The sequence below is a fragment of the Lepidochelys olivacea genome (genome assembly GCF_965140295.1).
Source record: "Lepidochelys olivacea isolate rLepOli2 genome assembly, chromosome: 9".
Classification (NCBI taxonomy): Eukaryota; Metazoa; Chordata; order Testudines; family Cheloniidae; genus Lepidochelys; species Lepidochelys olivacea.
This window is the reverse complement of record NC_140419.1, coordinates 1,042,963-1,061,118: the sequence shown is the minus strand read 5'-3', so window position 1 is coordinate 1,061,118 and position 18,156 is coordinate 1,042,963. Positions and strand designations below refer to the sequence as shown.

Below are 18,156 nucleotides of genomic sequence, written 5' to 3'. Positions count from 1 at the left end.
GTGCCCGTCATGCTGCAGCACGCGGCAGGAGAGTTCTTCAGGCCCAGACCACCCTATGACAAGACCGAAAACACTTCAGTTTTTACTAGCTGGGCTAATGAAGGTATCTTGGGGAAATAAGAGCAACTTTTAAAGGAACTCCCAACTCTGACTGTTTCATTGCTCTGCTTTCAGACTCCAACAAGAATTGTACATTCATTAAGTTCCCACTCTTTCTGAGTGAGTCAGAATTCCAGCTACCAGGATGCAATATATATTCAACCATTTATATATGTTCCTCTGGACACCTATTTGCAATTTTTATGAATGGTGGCTAACTAGGGATGTAAGTCTTTAATGCCAGAAGCCTTCCTTCAGAGGACAGTCAAAACAGCACTGCTCTAAATGATGTAAAAATAAATTCCAGTTTGGTATTATCTGAGGCAGAAAAACATCTTCCAGTGGGATGTAGAAGGATTCAGCTACCTTCCTGCTACCACACATGAGAGGGAGAACGGGTGAAAGACAATACTGCTGCTCGCTCGCAGGAATTAGCAGCTATATTAAAACGACACTTGGAACAGGAGGGGGAAAAGGGGAAATCTTAGTAATACCACCAGTATTTACTGGGACCAGCAAGTCGCAGTCTGCTTTTTGCTAGCATGTTTTTAATCAGAAAAAGAAATCACTTAAGTCCCATCTTTAAGTGCAAGATCAAACGGACCTGGCTCATACAAACTGTTTGTGGAGATGGTGGAAGCGAGGTGTTCTCTACGGTCATTGGCACTGTGCTGGGTCCCACTGTCACTGCTTCTTACTGTTTTCAGGAAAAAACGTATTAGAGTTCACGCTACTAAGGTACCCATCTCTTACACTTAGTCCTGAATTCATTACCAGTTATTTTTAAGGGAACAGTGGTAACGATTCAATATTTCTAATGTATTCAAAGAAATAATCTGAAACTGCACTTTTGACCCAGACACTTACAGTGGTTCAAGCTGCAACCATTTTATAAAAAGGAAAGAGGTCAGGATAAGTCAAAAGCTTAAAATTATTTCATGGAAACACGAAGCAATGCAATAGCTTGGAGACAATGGACTATAGGTAGAGAGATGACCACGCCACACAATGGACCACAATGCAGATGCTGAACCCATCATGAGAGTAGTACTTACTACTACGCAGTTTTGAAGAGGTATCAAAGTAGGAGAAGAGTGAATCTAGCTCATCAGGACAGAACAGAGACTCCCGCCTCACCTCGTCGCTACTTACAGCAACCGCTGGGGACATGCAAGTTAGCAAAGCACAAAGCAGGCAGCAAGGAGGGGAAAGGGCAGGAAGAAGTTATTGGGAAAGTTTAGGATGATAAAAATAGGGAGGAAAGACTTTGATTAGTACATGTCTGAATTTAAGATGCTCCTCCCCCTTAAAATCAAACACACTCCAGGGCAAGTATTATATTTCCCCTGAGCCTCTGAAACAGACTTTGAACAACTGAGACCCAGCTCTGCCTTCTCTTTACTGAGATAGCAATTCAGTAAATAAAATATCAGTGACACATTTTAAAAGAACATGCTAATAGATACAAGGATAGGGGGGTGTAAATACCTGTTGGAGAAGCTGTGACTTGTTCACCAGCCAAAGGGGATTTTTCAGGAATGTTGTGCCTCTTTTCCTCCTGACTTTGAGGCAGAACTTTTGTTCCATGCCCAGGAGACACTGATGCAGGCTGTCTCTCCACAAATTTTTTTTCCACGTATTTTGCTCTGATATAATCCTCTTTCTCCTGCCTGGCATAGACAAACATCAATGAAGTTATATTAACTTTACTGAACACAGTAAGTAGTGCACACATTCATATGAAAGCCATTATTAAAGTAATGCAGTTCAGCCTCAGTTATTTGCATGTACAATCTTTTTTTTAAGAAAGCTGAAAACAATATTTTCCAGCTCTCTAAAATGCAAAATTCTTGAACAGACAAAGTTCACTTTGGAAGTAAGCCTGCATCTGTTTCAGCCCAAGAGAAGAGTTTTTGAGAATGCTGAGTGAATGAACACAAGTTTATAAGAAAACCAAACTCCATGTTTAGAATAGCTTACACTCCCATGATAGTGTGTCATACTTTAGAAACATCTGTATACCGTATCTTTATATATGTAACAGCAACCCAATAAAATATTGTCCATTTAGATTTTTATGTAAATATTAATGTTATGCCTGGGAAAGTTAAGATTATAAGGGCTGGACACATGAGTGATGAATGATGCTAGGTGCAAAGTAGGCAGCTGCAGCATAATCTGCACTGAAATGCGCCTTCTTCCTCACCTCAGGGTGCCATCACCAGGTACACACAAAATGTGTGGCAGAGACAAACAGGTGATTTTATTTTTCAGCCACCTTTCAGGTGCAAGCTAAGAAAGAGCAATCAAGTATAGGAATAAATTAACGAAAGGGTTGATGAAACCACCATCACTGGAGTTACTGAAGAATAGCTAAGACGCTCGTGGGAATGATGTCAAGCATCCTGCAACAGTGGTTTTCTAGTGTCCATGCACCATGAGTGATCTGCAAAGCGTGGTGGTCCAGAGCATGAAGCTGTGTAAGAAGAGAACTGGGAATTTGGGTATGGAAGTGTTCTACAAAGAGCTCTCTTATAAAGTGACCCACAGAATGAAAGTTTAGAGACCTAATGTTATGCACGATTGGGCACAGCTTGACCATGAAGCATAGGAAGGAATGAGAGGAGACAGAGTGGCAAGATCAGAAATACCTACTTGAAGGTTGTTGAGAACATAATATAAGAATTAAATGCAATAAGGTGACGATGAGAGAGGGAACCCTGATGCAAAGGACTCAAAAGAGCACTGTTTTGTGAAGAGGTCAGTCATGGAGTGGCAGAGATAGTTGGTAGAGATATATTTCATTGCTGCAGGCTGACTGCGAGGAATTGAGTAGCCCTGGAGTCAGACTGTCATCAGCATAAAAGTTGAAGTCACTCAGGTTAAGGGATGGGGACTGAGAAAAGGGAAAAACTAGGGAATCAGCATCAGCACAGGATAAGGATGGCCAATGATGGCCTCCTGGAGGAGAAAGGAGAGGATTTGGACAGGGCAGAGAGCTAAAGAAAAGCTGAAAGGGCCAACAGAAGGCAACAGTGTCCGGGGGGGAGGGGGAAAGAAAGGGCACTCAGAGGGATCTGTGCAAACTGCGTCCCAGGGACCAGTCACATGTTCACAAGGGCAGGAGGAGAGGGTATGAGATACGGTGGCTTTGCTGGAGATTGAGTGACAGCTTCAGAAGGAAGAGAACAAGGGAAGGAATGCTGGGAGGGAGCAGCAGGTGGAATAAGGCTGGTGGGAGATAACAGGGATGCCAGGAGAGCTAGGGTCATAACAAACGCTGCCAGCAGCGAAGAGATGGTGGCAGAGAAGGAGCTGAGGGAGAAATTAACGTACACGAGAACTGGTGGGAGATGAAAATAAGGTGGAACAGAAGCAGTTGAACAGGTAGAGGAAGACTTTACACACGCAGAGGAGGCTAACGTAAGGCTCTGGCTACACTAGTACTTTCATCAGCAAAACTTTTGTCGGTAAGAGGTGTGAAAAAAAACGCACCCCTGACTGACATAAGTTTCACTGACAAAAGCACCGGTGTGGACAGTGCTATGGTAGTGGGACACATTCTCCCCCTCAAATAGCTACCGCCACTCGTTAATTATGCAAGTGGAAGAGCTTTCTCACCAGCAGAGAGCAGCTGCACGAGAGACCTTACAGCAGCACAGTTGAGTGGTACAGCTGTGTCACTGTAAGGTCTGTAGTGTAGATATAGCCTAAGGCTGGAAGAGACAGAAAATGACAGGATTGTGGGAGGAAGAGACTGGGGAAAGGGTGAAGGGAGCTAAGCAGAAGGCCAAGAGGGAGAATATGGTGCAGTGCTGAGGAAAACACAAAAGCTTTAGTCTCCACCATAAGCAGCGTCTATGAACCAGATTAGTTTTGAGAATTTCCTGGCAAAAGCATGTCAGAGAAAAGCAGACTTTACTTCCTCGCCCCAGAAAATGCTGGGGTGCTGAATGGAAGCAGAGAGAAATACACTGTTCCACAGAGGATTAAAGCAATAGTGATGAAAGAGAACCTGTAACCATTAGGCATTTGACCCGAAGGAGCAATGGTGCAAAATGGGCACAAATTAGCAACACAAAGACAAAATTAAGTTATTTGTGCTAAGTGACAATGCAGAGAGTTTAAAGGGAGAACATTTATAGCACTAGTTACAAGAAGATCAGTAAAACCAAACTAAATCACTACCTTTGGCTTCCAGGTTGTGGCTTCTTAACTCCCATTCTTTCAACTTTTGCTTCATATATTCTATTGATGACATCATTCCCCAATTCACACATCAGCTACAAGACAAGAAAATATCAGCACAACTATAAAAGGCATTATCTCTCTGAGTGATATTCATACCTCGCCCATCACCACAGCGTTTGGGCCTCTTGAGATATCTTTCATTTACAATAGTTTAACAAACCTTGTCAGAGTAGGGGTAATGAAACAAGAGTGGTGAATAAAAGAAAACAGACTTCCAAATGAGGTGATGAAAAAACAGTTTGGGCTGGTAAATGGCAAGTACCAAAAAAGAACTACTCTGTCAAGGGACTAGCAGCAGGTTAAAGTGTGATTCTAGTCTGAAAAGTGATTATGTAAAAATTGCACCACCCTCGTGCTCAACAGTTCTTTTATTCACTCAGCCATACCTGCACCTTTTACTGAATATACCCCTCTTAGTCCTGCAGAGCCTGCACACATAAGAGGCAATACACTGAGTTCTAGTCCATCTCATGCATCAACAGAATCAGCTCCAATCACTTACATTGTACAAAACCCTCAACGGTACAGGGGCTGCACAGGTGTCACTGCAAGCAGAATTTCCCTTGCAGAACTGTTATTGGGAGTGGTGTGTCAGAAGGAAAGAATGCAGCTTGACTCTCAGACCCAGATAGAGATTGCTAACCTGACTTTTACAGGGGCGGGGAGTGCTTAATTGTAAAATTAACACATTTGAGGTGGAAATCCACAACACAAGTAAGATGAAATCCGCACCCTTATCCCTGCTGCCATTTTTACAGGGTTATTCTTTAGGATTAGAAAAGCAGTAAGGCCCAATAACTTGTGAACCATCCTAGCTAGAAACAAATGCTTTGGACGAGCTATCCAACTGCACAAATGTATAAAGCATTTTTTCTATTCATCAGGTGACATTGGATCTTAATAATCACACCATTCTGATAAATACGTACTGTGACAAAGCTCTGATCTTGTCTCAGTGGGTCCCGCGCTTCCTGGCGGATTATGCTAGCCTCAGAGGCTCACTGTGACCCTCCCCATAGCCCTTCTCTCTCTAGAGGCACGGGTCACAGTCTACTGTGCCATTTTCAACATAAGACAGCAAGGGAGGCGAGGAGAAGCTACTCTCCCTTGCAGTGTCTCTGTCGTCTCCTAGTCTCAGTGATTCATCGGGGAATGGAGGGGGGAGGCCAGGCCCACCCTCTACTCTAGGCTCCAGTCCAGGGACCCTTATAGTATCAGCTATGGTAGCGGACTTTTTGGAAACAGGACACGTACAATTCCCTGGGCCACGTCCCCACAGCAGCCCTCACTTCCTCAATATCTACTTCACCCTTACCTCAGGGCCTCCTTCCTTATGCCTGTTATGATTTGTACTGCTTAGTATCTCCAGCAGCACGGCTTCCTCCTACAGCTCCTGACACACATGCCCACCTGACTAACTGGGAGGCTTTTAACTGGGAGGCTTTTAACTAGTTTCAGCCAGACCTTGATTGGCTTCAGGTATTCCAATCAACCTAGCTGTCTTCCCTGCTTTCTGGAAGGATCTTAATTGGCCCTAGGTGTTTTAATTGACCTGGAGCAGCTGCCACTTGCTTATCCTGGTAACAGGGATTTGGCTAGCCTGGGGCTAATATATCCATCTCCCACTACATTACTAAAGCCATCTGCCCTTGCCCCGTCACAGTACATACACATAACTCTCTCCTCCCCCCACAATGCGCGCACACAAGAAATCTGAAGCAACTGTAGTAATGTCTTGAACATCAATATTCTATACCAAGCGAAGCCTTGGAATCCCTTTTTTCAAATGGTGTTGGGCTTTGGTTTGTAACTCAGATTTCATTAGCTATTGTGCTTAAATCAGGCTGAAAATGCTGTGAATAAAAAATATGATAATCCTCTCTCACTTTCCAAGGCTACTTGGCCCACTACTAATTGTTCCGTGCCAACAGACATTTCCAAGCACAAGCTCTAGACCAACAATTAGACAAAAAAATTCAATTCCTGCTACAAACTATTACTATCATTTTTAGAAACTCTCTTCTCATAAAGGATTACCATACCTTTAGAAGTTCAGGCTCCCATGTATCTAGTGTTAAGGATCTAACTTTTGAAAAGTGAACTCCTAGACTCCTAAACAGGGGAGAAAAAAAAACACCTCATATTAATACGTAACTACTGTACGCTAACATACTGTCTTATGTTAAGCAGGCTTACTAGTCCCTCTTGCAGATCAAGCTGTTATCTTAATTCTATCTGCATGCAGGGGTCTCTAATCTTGCCTCCAAACACGTTACAAGATGGAAAAAACACCTCATAATGAAGTAATGCTTTGGCCATGCTGCATGAAATGAGGCATGTGTGAAGGGTTTACCTACCTGTGTATCCCAGAACACTCAATACACAATGTGATTCCTAGGTTGATACTGGCCCAACGAGGATCTGCCAGGCCACAATCACAACAGGTGATGTTACCACCAATACATTGAACCCGCTGTAGTGCACTTTCTCCTTTTAACAACTTCTCTTTTGACTCACTGCCAGATTCTAGGCTTCCTGTAGAAGGGGATGACGATTTCTTCTCTAGTTTCTACAAAGAGGCAACCAAAAAAAAAAAAGAAGAAGAAGAACTAGAGACACAGCAGTTAACATTGCTATGGCCCTGGAGGAAGCTTCCACATTTATCTATAACTCTTTAATTGCTAAACAACAACTGAAAGGAAAGATATGTAACTACAAAAACATCCAATATGCACACGCACCAGGAACCTGAGATCAGAAAATCTTGCAAGCAGCATCTACTGGTCTGCACCTATGCCCTGGAGCTCCTTGTGCTCAGCAGCAAGGGTTATAAAGGGAGCTGTGGACCACCTGCCTCTCCAGTTCCTTCACTACCATGAATCCAATCCAGAGCAGAAGGGAAAGTGGGCAGGTGGTAGAATACAGATAGGGATCACGTATCTCAAAAAACCACCAGTTACAAGTAACCAACCTCCATTTCTTCTTTGAGTGCTGATCCTTGTGTATTCCACACATGGGTGACTGGTAAGCAAGAGTCAAATAGCGGGGGGGGGGGGGGGGGGGGGCAGGCCACAAGGATGCAGGTGGTACAGATGCCCATAACATGTTCCAAACCTGCATCTGCAGAAGAGGCTTAGACTAAAGTGTAATGCTTCACGAAAGTGTGGCTGGAACCCCAGGCTGCCACCTTACAAAGGTCCACCATAGATGAGTATCAAAGAGATGCTTCTGAGGTTGCTTGTGCTCCAGTAGAATGGGCCCTTACACCGTCCTGGAGAGGGAGATGCACTCACAGTAAAGGAGGATAGAAATCCATGTAGATAGTCTCTGAACAGGTATTACTTGTCCTTGTGCTCACACTGCTATAGCAACAAATAGTCAAGGCATTTTTCTAATTGGTTTCATTCTTTGTAGGCAGAATGCCAAAGCTCATCTGAGAGTCAGGCCTCCTCTCCTTACTGGAGTTATAAACCTTTGAAAAGAATACCGGTAAGTTAATGGACTTGATTTATGTGGAACCCAGAACTTACCTTAGGGATGAATTTTGGGTTGAGGCAAAGGGATACCTTGTCAAAAAGAAAAGTTCCCTATGGTAGGTTGGCCATGATTGCATTCAATCATGCTCACTCACCATCCTGGCTGATGTGATGGTGATAAGGAAGGCAACCTTTGCGAATAGGTGGGACATCAAGCACATGGCCAGCGGTTGAAAGGGCAGCTTAGTAAGTATTGAGAGTACAAGACAGAGGTCCCAGTTAGCTGTTGGCTTCAATTCTGGTGGGAAGGCCCTAGTGAGACCCTTCAGGAATCTGAGTGTTATGGGGTGAGTCAAAATAGACTAGACTTCTACTTAAAGATGCAAGGCACCGATTGCTGCTAGGTGGACCGGCAGCAAGTGAATACGAAGGCCCAACTTCTCAAGAGTGAGGAGGTATTCTAGAACAAAACAGGAATACCTGCTGTCTCTGGAGATAAATGATTTTGTTGTGCCCAGGTAGAGAAGTGCCTCCATTTAGCAAGATAGCATTTTCTGGTGGAGTCTTGTCTGCTGTGATTAAGAATAGTTTGATGAACAGCCTCCGAACATGAACGCTCTAGGTCTGATCCCCTTCCAGACACCAGGCCGTGAGGTGGAAACCGTATGGGCTGGGATGTCTAGTCCTGCCATTCTCTAGTGATAGATGCAGGAAGGGTTGGATGGTGGATGGGTAGACATTCACAGGAGGTCTGGAAATCAGAATAGCCTGGGCCAGTTGAATGCAATAACAATGACTTGCACTTTGTCATGATGAACCTCCCACAGAACCTACAGCAGCAGCAAAACAGGGGGAAAAGTTCAAGTGGTCTTTCCAGGATTGTAGAAAGGCATCGCCTTGGAGTCCCAACCCAGTGCTGCTCTAGTGCAGTATATGTTGAACTCCTTGTATATCAGAGATGAATAGGTCCCACGATGGAGTTTCCCACTGAATGAAGATTTTGTTTAGCACTGAATTGTGTATCTCCCACTCAGGGTCAGTGGAGTAGCTCTTTCTCCTTGAAGTTGATTCCTTTTCTGGTGTGGATACTTCCCTCAGAAGGACTGAACCTGAAAGCCCAGGCGATTATGGGTATGGGAGGGCGAAGATGTCCTCCAGGGAATTATAAGCCTCAGTCTATAAAACTTCAGCTCCACCTTACAGTAGTACAGTGAGCAATCAGACAGGGAAAGGCACCTCCCAGCCAGTCATTGACACTAGACCAACTTCAAGTACACATCCATTTTCCAGCCCAGGAAAGGACAATGGTGGACCACTGAACGTAATGGAAAGACATCCCGGCTCTCGAATCAAGAGGGGATCTCCACAGTCTGTATGACCATGAGTCACCATGTATTGGGGGGGGGGGGTGGAGGGAGGGGTGAGAAGCTTTGTAAAAGCAGGCATGTGTCTTAGGGTTGGCCTCCAGAAACTGAGGAGCAGTCTTTAAGTCGGAAGCTGTCTGTGAACCCTTGATCCCCAAGCTAGGGGGATACGTGGGAAACTGTCCAAAGGCAATAGGTAACTCTCATTAGAAAAGGGATTTTATCTAATACAGAAGAACAAAGCCTGATGTTGCGTTTATGTTTATTTTATGTGTAACCTGACTGTTTGCTTTCCCTTGCTATTTCAGCTTTGAATCGGTTTTTCTATTAAGTAAATCTTTTGTTTACTTTTCCACCCCAAGCAGCCCTCTATTTGCAAATTGTGTGGCATGTGGATGCCAAAGTGAGTGGATGGCCAAGGGGCTGATGGAGGGAACAGTCTGAGCATAAGGTACCTAAGAACTCGGAAAGGATGGACTTGGGCAGACTTAGGACAAGAAGCACTATTGGGGTTACCCTACAAGTAGTAACTGGGCTAGTGGAAGCCAGGGTGAGACCCTGGGCTTGTAGGTAGGTGTTGCCACTGAGCTGTGGAGAGTCGAGCCTAGTGAAATGAGAGATTAAAGCTAGGTCCAGGGTAGACAGAGTTCAGGAACGGGCCAAGGGTCAGTACTGGAGGGACAGAAGCTGAATGCCAGAGCCAGAGGGTCAACCAGAGTCGTAGGGAAGAAGTGGAGCAGTGGAGCCAGAAGGGAACAGGGCTGGTGCAGAGCAGGGGCAAGCCTTGGACGCAGGCTGGAGCATGGCTGGAACAAGGGCAAGCATAGCTGCAGGACTGGTACACACTGAACATCCGCTCATCTACTATCGGGCCAGGCTTATAAGCATGGCTGGTAAATCAGCAGCCAATCAGGGGCTGTGGTTACTCTGTCAGTTCAAAGGCACTGCAGCTGGGCTCACTGGCTGCCTAGCAGCGAAGCTACTCAGGGAGGAGACCAGCAGCTGGTCCAGCATCAGGGATGTGAGCTACAGCAGAAGAGCATGAAGGCACCTGAGGTTATAGGGCAGATGGTGAGAGAAACACTTACTGATCTTGGTGATCTCCAAAATGTCACACTTGCTCCTGCGCACCTTACCCTCATGGTTGGGAGGCTTAAGTGGGACTAAGTCTTTAGGACCTGAACGCGAGAGCTCACCTGATTTGGAAGGAGTCGAAGAGGGATCCTCTCTCTTGGGAACAGACCCGGAAGGGCATTTTTTCTTGTTTCTGTGACTGGTGTCCTCAACTCTCATGAGAAGCCTGACACAAAGTTTTTAGCTTTATCAGATCTGGCCTCCGCTCCAGAGCTTATGCTCGGAGGGGTGCTACTCGAGTGCTGAGGCCAACGAACGGGGAACTCACCCCAGCCTGGATCCAACTGAGGTCTCACCACTTTATCCATGAGGTATTTCCACAGTCGAAGCTCTCATCCCTCGGGTCCAGGGAGGAAAGGGCAGAGAAACGTGCCTCTCTAAGGCAGTAAAGATAGCACTGGTGGTCGTTGCTGACCAAGTAGCAGCAAGGACAAGAGAGAGTTCTTGAACCCTGGGCATAGTTCTCCTCCCAAGAGGGGAAATGGAGAGGGTCCCTGGTGCAGGGAAAAGCTGATCTACACTAACTATAAAGAGACTACCAAATACACTAGACTAAGAACTGGATGCAATTATATTTATAGATAAGAAAGAGTGCAAAGTTATCTTCAGACACAAGAGATTCCAACTCAGGCCATGTGATGGTAAGAAGGAACTGCAGAGGCACTTGTACCCTGGACGCAGGCGTGGACCAGAGCACAGGCATGGACCAACAGACACTACTTGAAAGGCTTTTGAGTCTCAAGCACTTGATGCACGTGCATGTCACATGTGGAATATACATAGGGACAAACATGGTTAATCCCCCTACAGTAAGGTGGAGGAAAAAAAAACAGTATTTGAAATTTTATTTTTAAAAATAGGAATTTTTATTTAAATATGGGTTGATTTTTAAAAAACTAAATCATTTAAATTTGAAACTTTGACAACCTATGTTAAGGACTAACCTTAGTATAATCTATTAAAAACAGATACATTAAACAATAGTAAGCAGTACATGCTTGTCGCCAAGTTTCAAAGAAAGTCAAATCACTGAACTTGTGGAAGTCACTGGCTAAGTACCTGCACCCAGAGTTTGCTGAAGTGCTAAATCAGCTTTGATAGCAGTAGTCTTTTTTACAGGTACAGAGAGAATAATTTCTTAATTTCAGTTTATTAAACCAGTTCAGTTAAAAAACTAGCTCAAAGTAAGAAAACATCTGAAAGCTGAAACAGCAGGAAAGCTTGTTATCCTCTCCCACTCTACAGAACAACAATTGGGTGTTCGAGGATGAAAGCTACTAGTTCTAAAATCTTGAAGGACATGGTGACCAGAAAAAATTAGTTCAATTCACTAACAGATAATACTTTTGTTTAATAAATCAGTTAGTTTTAAATGCAAGACATGCTTTTATAACCATTTTTCCCTTATGCATACAGCTCATTTAAGGTCATTTTATTTAACTAATAAACAATTTGCAACGCTTGTGCATTTTAATTTGTTTGAATTTCCATCCAAATACAGCTTGACAAATCACAAGTTAAAAAACTAATAATTTTACTAAATAAGAAATGCATCATTCACCACTTTCTAACATAAAAATGTAAAAATTAATATTGTGAATAAATGTAAGTTAAGCTATATAACGGCTTAAATAAATGTGTGTAGATGATAGTGTATCCTCCTAGTCAGAAAAACTGGGTAAAGACTATATGTAGTTACAAATCAACATATTTTAATAGTTATCAAATCAATGAGAATCAATCTTTCCGTAGAAAAATACAAATGCAAAACAAAATTAAAATTGATGACAAAGTCTCCTGCTCGCTGATCTAAATTATTAAAAATCAGTGATTTAAATAAGTGACTTAATCAATCCATCTTGCTTCATTTACATTGGTAAGTTTGTCTTGTGGACAGTTTCCTGCTCTGCAGCAAGATGTCAAGGACTGCCAGCAAACAACTCCTCCTGGGGAACATCAGCCAGCCAGTATCCAGGCAGTCATGTTCAGTTACTCTGGGTTCAGGTGCAGGACTTGACTGTTATTCTGAGAGAGCAGGCGAGGCAGACTTAGTGAGGTGACTGGCCTCTGGACTGACAGTTTCATCAGGTATGGTACCAGAACTGTCTGGCCCAAGCGGATGCTATCAGGATGACTGTCCCTGAATCCTGCTTGAACTTTCACAGGACCCTGGAGAAAAGCATATATGAGGTCTGGAGACCAAGGGATGAGGAAAGCACCTGTGAGGAATCCCAGACTCCGCCTCCTCTGGAGCAGAGCCTCTAGCATTTGTCGCTGTGGCATAACACAAACAAGTCTATTGTTGGGTAGCCGCATCTGCAAAAGACTGTCTGGAGGGCCAAGGGCTTGAGGGGCCACTTGTGGCTCTTGGAGAATCTCTGCTGAGCTGGCCCACCAAGATGTTCCTAAGGCCTGGGAGATGGAAAGCTACTGGGTGACCTGGTGCCGAATACTCCATATCCACAGACTCATAGCTTCTTGGCACCAGGGGGAGGATAGGGCCCTTCCTTGCCTGTTGATGTAGTGCATCACTATGGTATTGTATATAAGCACTTGCACAGGGAGACCCTAAAGGAGAGGTAAGAATACTCTGCATGCCAATCGAATTATTTGGAGTTCCAACACACTGATATGAAGGAATGACATGAGAGCCAACCACTTCCCCTGAATCTAGAGTTGGTCCAAGTGTGCTCCCCACCTATAGGTGGAGGTACTCGTGATCAGATTATTCTAAGGGAGGGAGGCAGACAACGGAGCTCCTGTGCACTCCTGGTCTGGGTGTATCCACTAGTCTAATGAAGAAAGGCTCTCTGTGGAGAGGTATCCACATGTCCTTACAGTCTCTCTTGGGTTAATACACAGATCTTAACCACCCTTTGAGGTTTAGCAAGCTGCAGGTCATACACGACATGAGCCCCAGTAGCTTCAGGCAGATTTTCACTTGCGTTACTGGGTGCACATAAAATTGTCGTATGTCTGTCACTGATGTCTGGGTGCTGTGGAAGGTATCCTTTTGCCAACTAGGAATCTATCAATCACTGTTCCTATGAATTCTGTATATTACATCAAAGTCGGTGTGGATGTTGTGACACTATGCCCCATATGCTTATGATATGAATATGGCATAACTAGGACAGGTTTTATGCAAGGTGAGTCATGTAAGCGATTGGAAAGGTTATGATTTACTGAATATGATTATCCTATTTGTAAGCATGTGTCATTTCTGTATCTGAAGTTAGGAATATAGATTATGTATCAACTACAAAAGTGTTTGCACCTGGGGAATGCCCACAAGACTGGCTGGTTAGTCAATGAGCCACTAGGGAGGGCAATAGGACTTTGAAGATGCTAATCTCCCACCTTCCTGAGAAGCTTCCTGGGATGCTGCTTTGACATTGCAGGGTCATGTGATCCTGTCACCTGGTACTGGACTCCATCTTGGCCTGCTAGTATTTTTCCACAGAAGGGGTAAAGACCAAACTGGGAAATAAAGGATTCCCGCCATATGTAAATCCTATTTAATGCAGGGAAGAAAGTTAATCAAAGCTTCTTCTTCACTGAATCCTCCCACAGGATGACTGCTGAGAAGATCTCAGAAACAAGGACTTGGGGGGAGGGCAGGGAAGAGAGAAGAAGAGTTGAGCCTGGGCCAGAAAAAGTCATCTGGCCTGTGAAAGAAATGCTTAAAACAATATTTAGGGGCCAGTTTCTTTAGTGTATTGAGCTTACTTTGCATTTGCTTTATTTGCTCAGTAATCTGCGCTTTGATCTGTTTGTTAACCCTTATAATCACTTAAAAATCTATCCTTCGTAGTTAATAAACTTTTTGGGTTTACACTCCAGAAAGGGCAATTCTCAAGCTGAGTCTTTCCACGCAGAGCTGATTTCCAGTGTCTATGTCCTTCTGCAGCCGGGTGTGTCCCTACCTGTCTGTGTGTGCTAGAGGAGGCTTGAGGGCCTGGCACAGCAGGACAGGGTGAAGGAGTACAGGCTGGTGGAACAGGGGGGCTCAGTGATATCCCAGCACGAGGTGGCACCCCGGAAAATCGGGGTCAACCCGTCACAGTGGCACAGAGAGCAGGGTAATGTGCACAGCTTATTGCTCTGACACACTGGTGGTGATTTTAAGGGAGTTTTAAGCGTGTTGGCTAGAGAACAGAAAGTGGTTACCAGTTTGTTATTTTCTGTTTGCTTATTTCGGGCAAGGGAAGTAGGGGCAGAAAAAGCAGGAAAATGAGTGATAGTGAAACAGTTGCAAAATTGGAGCTCTGCAGATCGCAGGCAGCAAAAAACAAAAAAGAACACAGAAAACGTATGGAATTACAGAGTCTGCAGATGGAGGCAGAAGCAGCTAGGCAAAAAGCTGCACTGGAACTGCAAGCCAAAGACATGGAGGAGAGAGAAAAAGTGAGACAGCATGAACTGGCCTTGCTAGAGAAGCGGAATCAGAACCCCATACCAGGGGGCCCCACCTCTCCAAAAATCCACAAATGGGAGTGGTTGTGTTCTGCATATAGCGAGACTGGGGACATTGCTGAATATTTCATCACCTTTGAAAGGCTGAGTGCTCCATGAGATTGCTGATGATCAAAAGATGACCACTTTAGTTCCAAAGTTGTCTGGGAGAGCTCTGGATATATTCAGTAAGATGCCAATTAGTAATGCTTCAAATTATGGTAAATTTAAGGAATTGGTTTTAAAAACTAAGTTTCAGATTACACATGAAACTTACAGTAAAATTTAGAAGCCTTAAGAGAGGGGCTGGAATGAGTAATGTGGCATACGTAACCAAATGAGACATTTACTGGATAAGTGTGTAAGGGGAAAAGGTATTTCTTCGAAGCTTGAAATGTGTGATCTGGTTGCCTAGGAACAGTTCCTGAATATGTCTAATGATGAGGTGAAACAGTGTCTATGGGATAAAAAAGGTGAAAAAACTGTTGAAGAGCTTGCTACTTTTGTGGAGGAATTTGAATCCCAAGCATCTATTAGAAATAAATCACAGGCAGAGGGGTTTAAGTTTGGTGGGAAGCAGGGTTCCTGTTTTACCCCTGGGAAGAAGGAGGATGAATGGGAGGGTAGGCTCTCAGCTCCCCAAGTAATTCCTCCAGTCCTCATCCCAACTCTCCTGAAAAACAGAAGAGCCCAGAAGGTGCTATCATTGTAATTCCACTGAGCACCTGAGGAATAAATGACCAGTGCTGAGTGGGAACAGGCAGCAAGCAGCTCATGGAAATGCTGCTACCCAGAGCACAGAGACACCTCAGGCAATTGCCACTTATCTCACAGGGTTTGTAAAAATAGCAACTGCACAACCTGGCGGGAAGCACAAAGGCTGTCAGAGTAAATGGCAAAGAACTTCTTGGGTGGAAGGATACTGGCACAGAAATTTCTGTGGTCAGGAGAGATCTTGTTTAGGAGGAAGACATACTGCCAGGACAGATGGCAGAGCTTTTGTTAGTAGGGGGGGGTCACAAAATCCTTGAGCCTTTGGCTAAAGTGCACATGGAAATTGAGAATTTGCAAGCTGAATTAACAGTTGCTGCTGTTCCCCATAACCCAATCCAACTATTATTGGGGAACGACTTTTTTAATGTGGCTCAGGCTGTCCAGACCAAAGGGTAGGGCTCTGTACTGAGAGCAGGATGTTCATACCATGAACAGCAGGAATTGTTTATGTTCCAGGACTATTTAGATGTGGAAATAAGTATCCTATAGGTCACGAGCTGCAAACCAGTCCATAGGATCCAATGGGGGTTGATGGAGGTTAAGGTGACCATCCAGAACTTGAAACATCAATGAAGGAATTCAGACATCACAGAACTAGGATGGGTCTCCACCCACCATTCCTCTTTGGGATCAAGAAGTAGTGGGAGTAGAAGCATTTTCCTCTCAATGCTTGAGGAACTTCCTCTAAAGCTCCCAGTTGTAGTAGGGAGCTGACTTCTAGTTGTAGAAGTGCCTCATTAGAAGAGTTCCTGAAGAGGGACAGGAGGTGGAGGGTGGGTATGGGCGAGATGAATAGTTTGAAACTGGGTGAGAACCTTTCTTCACAACCTCTGGGACCCACCAGTCCAAGGTCATCCTAACTCAGACTTCTTTGAAACAATAGAGGCCAAACAAAAACCAAGGGGGTGGATCCACAGATGATTTAGCTGAGTTCTCAAGTGTCCCTTCCAAACTGCTTCCTTGGTGTTTGTCCCTGCTGGAGGGCGAGACTGATGAGCACTGCGAGTGGAACCACTGACATTTCCTCAGTAGTTCTGAGAGACGCTGTTGGAATTGTTGCTAGGACTGGTATCTGAAGGAGGACCAAGATCTCTGTAGTTTTTGGTATTGTTTACCTGGGCGCTGGGACACATGCTGGTGCTCTGCAAGGTGGTTGAGGCCACCTTGCCCCTTATTCTCTCATCTACAGTGGGAGCAGAACCACACCTGTGCCCCTCAACAGACACTGTCATTCAAAATAACCCAATCTGTGCACATGGGCTGCATGCACTCCAACAGTGAAATCTGTGTAGATAATCACTCAAAGAAGTTATTGATTCAAAACATAATGGTCAAAATAACCTTACCAGATGAAAAGTTGAGTAGAGACAGATCAGAGACCTCACAAAAATAATTAAATTTCGTGTACAATTCTCACTTGAAGAAAAAAGGATCAGAAATGGTTTACTGTATTACTGGATCCTGAAAGGTAAATGTACTTGCCTCGGATTCATCCCCCTTCTCTCTGTATGCCGTAGCTATACTGGTTTGAACAGCCTTAATCCATGCCTGCCGCAGCTTTTCAGAGTCAGCTTGGAGCATGCAGCTTCTATGAGAAATAAGACAGACTTTGAGATTCAAGCAAACTGACCAATTGGCTCAAAGAAGAGACTCACTCATTAAAACCCAGACTCTTAAGCAAGTTTTATGTTAGAAACTTCAGCACATCCTTGTATACATACTATACCACACAGTTACTATTATTGTTAACAGCTGACATGTGCTTGAGCCTTCATAAACACAGAATGAAGATGTTCCCTGCCTCAAAATACTCAAATCTAAATGATGGATACCTTGGTAGGACACTCTAAGAAATCCAAAGGAGGGTTTAATTTGCTGTTTAAATTTCCATGTAGTTATCCTGAAGCTTCTGCTTTGCATCCTCAACTCCCATTCACCTGCATGACTGACTAAATAGGACATGGACATCAGTCCTAGAGAAGGCACAAAGTTCTGATGTCTAACATATGGGACTGAATTCAAAGGCAGGAGACTTCAGGGATTTAAAGAGGAAAAACCGCTGCCCCCACTAACATTCAGAGAAAACAAGTAATCAAGTGTCAAACTGAAGGGTTGAGAAAGCGTAGATAGGCAAAAGCCAAATAGAGGTAGAATTCGGCTACAGGGTAGAGGGAGAAAGAGCAGGAAACAGACAAATAATAAGATGAAGAGAACACACACGCACACACAGCGCCCTGCAAGAGCAGCTGGCCTTATACCACAGGACACTAACGTGACATGAATGTCCAGTTTTTGCACATGCAGAGCTGCCTTTTCTCTCTAAACACACTAGGCAGTATTTTATACTATCTGGTGCTGCTTGGGCTAATATTTACTTTTTAAAAATTCAATATTTTCCTTTTATTATGTTGTGCTTTATTCCTGAATTTAGAAATTATCAGACGTGATTGGAAGCCATTTTTTGTACTATTAAGAAGCAGCCTGACAGTACTGCCTGCAACTGATCCATATAGCAGCAATCTGCCTACCAACTGTACTACTGTATAACGAGCACCAGAATGCATATTTATTACAAGTGCAAAAAGCAGACTGAATAGTCACTA

At 44.1% G+C, this 18,156-nt stretch overlaps 1 protein-coding gene across 2 annotated transcripts in view; it reads right to left on the bottom strand.

Moving 5' to 3' along the window:
- The window catches only part of ACAP2 (ArfGAP with coiled-coil, ankyrin repeat and PH domains 2), a 122,077-nt gene that overhangs the window by 21,116 nt on the left and 82,805 nt on the right, over positions 1-18,156 (bottom strand). The window contains exons 13-18 of one of the 2 annotated variants that reach the window (XM_084638962.1): positions 17,036-17,141; positions 6,708-6,919; positions 6,393-6,462; positions 4,288-4,382; positions 1,588-1,769; positions 704-796 (exon numbers count right to left, since the gene is read on the bottom strand). In XM_084638962.1, coding sequence (XP_084495088.1) covers positions 704-796; positions 1,588-1,769; positions 4,288-4,382; positions 6,393-6,462; positions 6,708-6,919; positions 17,036-17,141 — 758 coding nt within the window. The remainder of the gene's footprint in view (positions 1-703; positions 797-1,587; positions 1,770-4,287; positions 4,383-6,392; positions 6,463-6,707; positions 6,920-17,035; positions 17,142-18,156) is intronic. The other variant, XM_084638963.1, reaches the window with a different exon arrangement.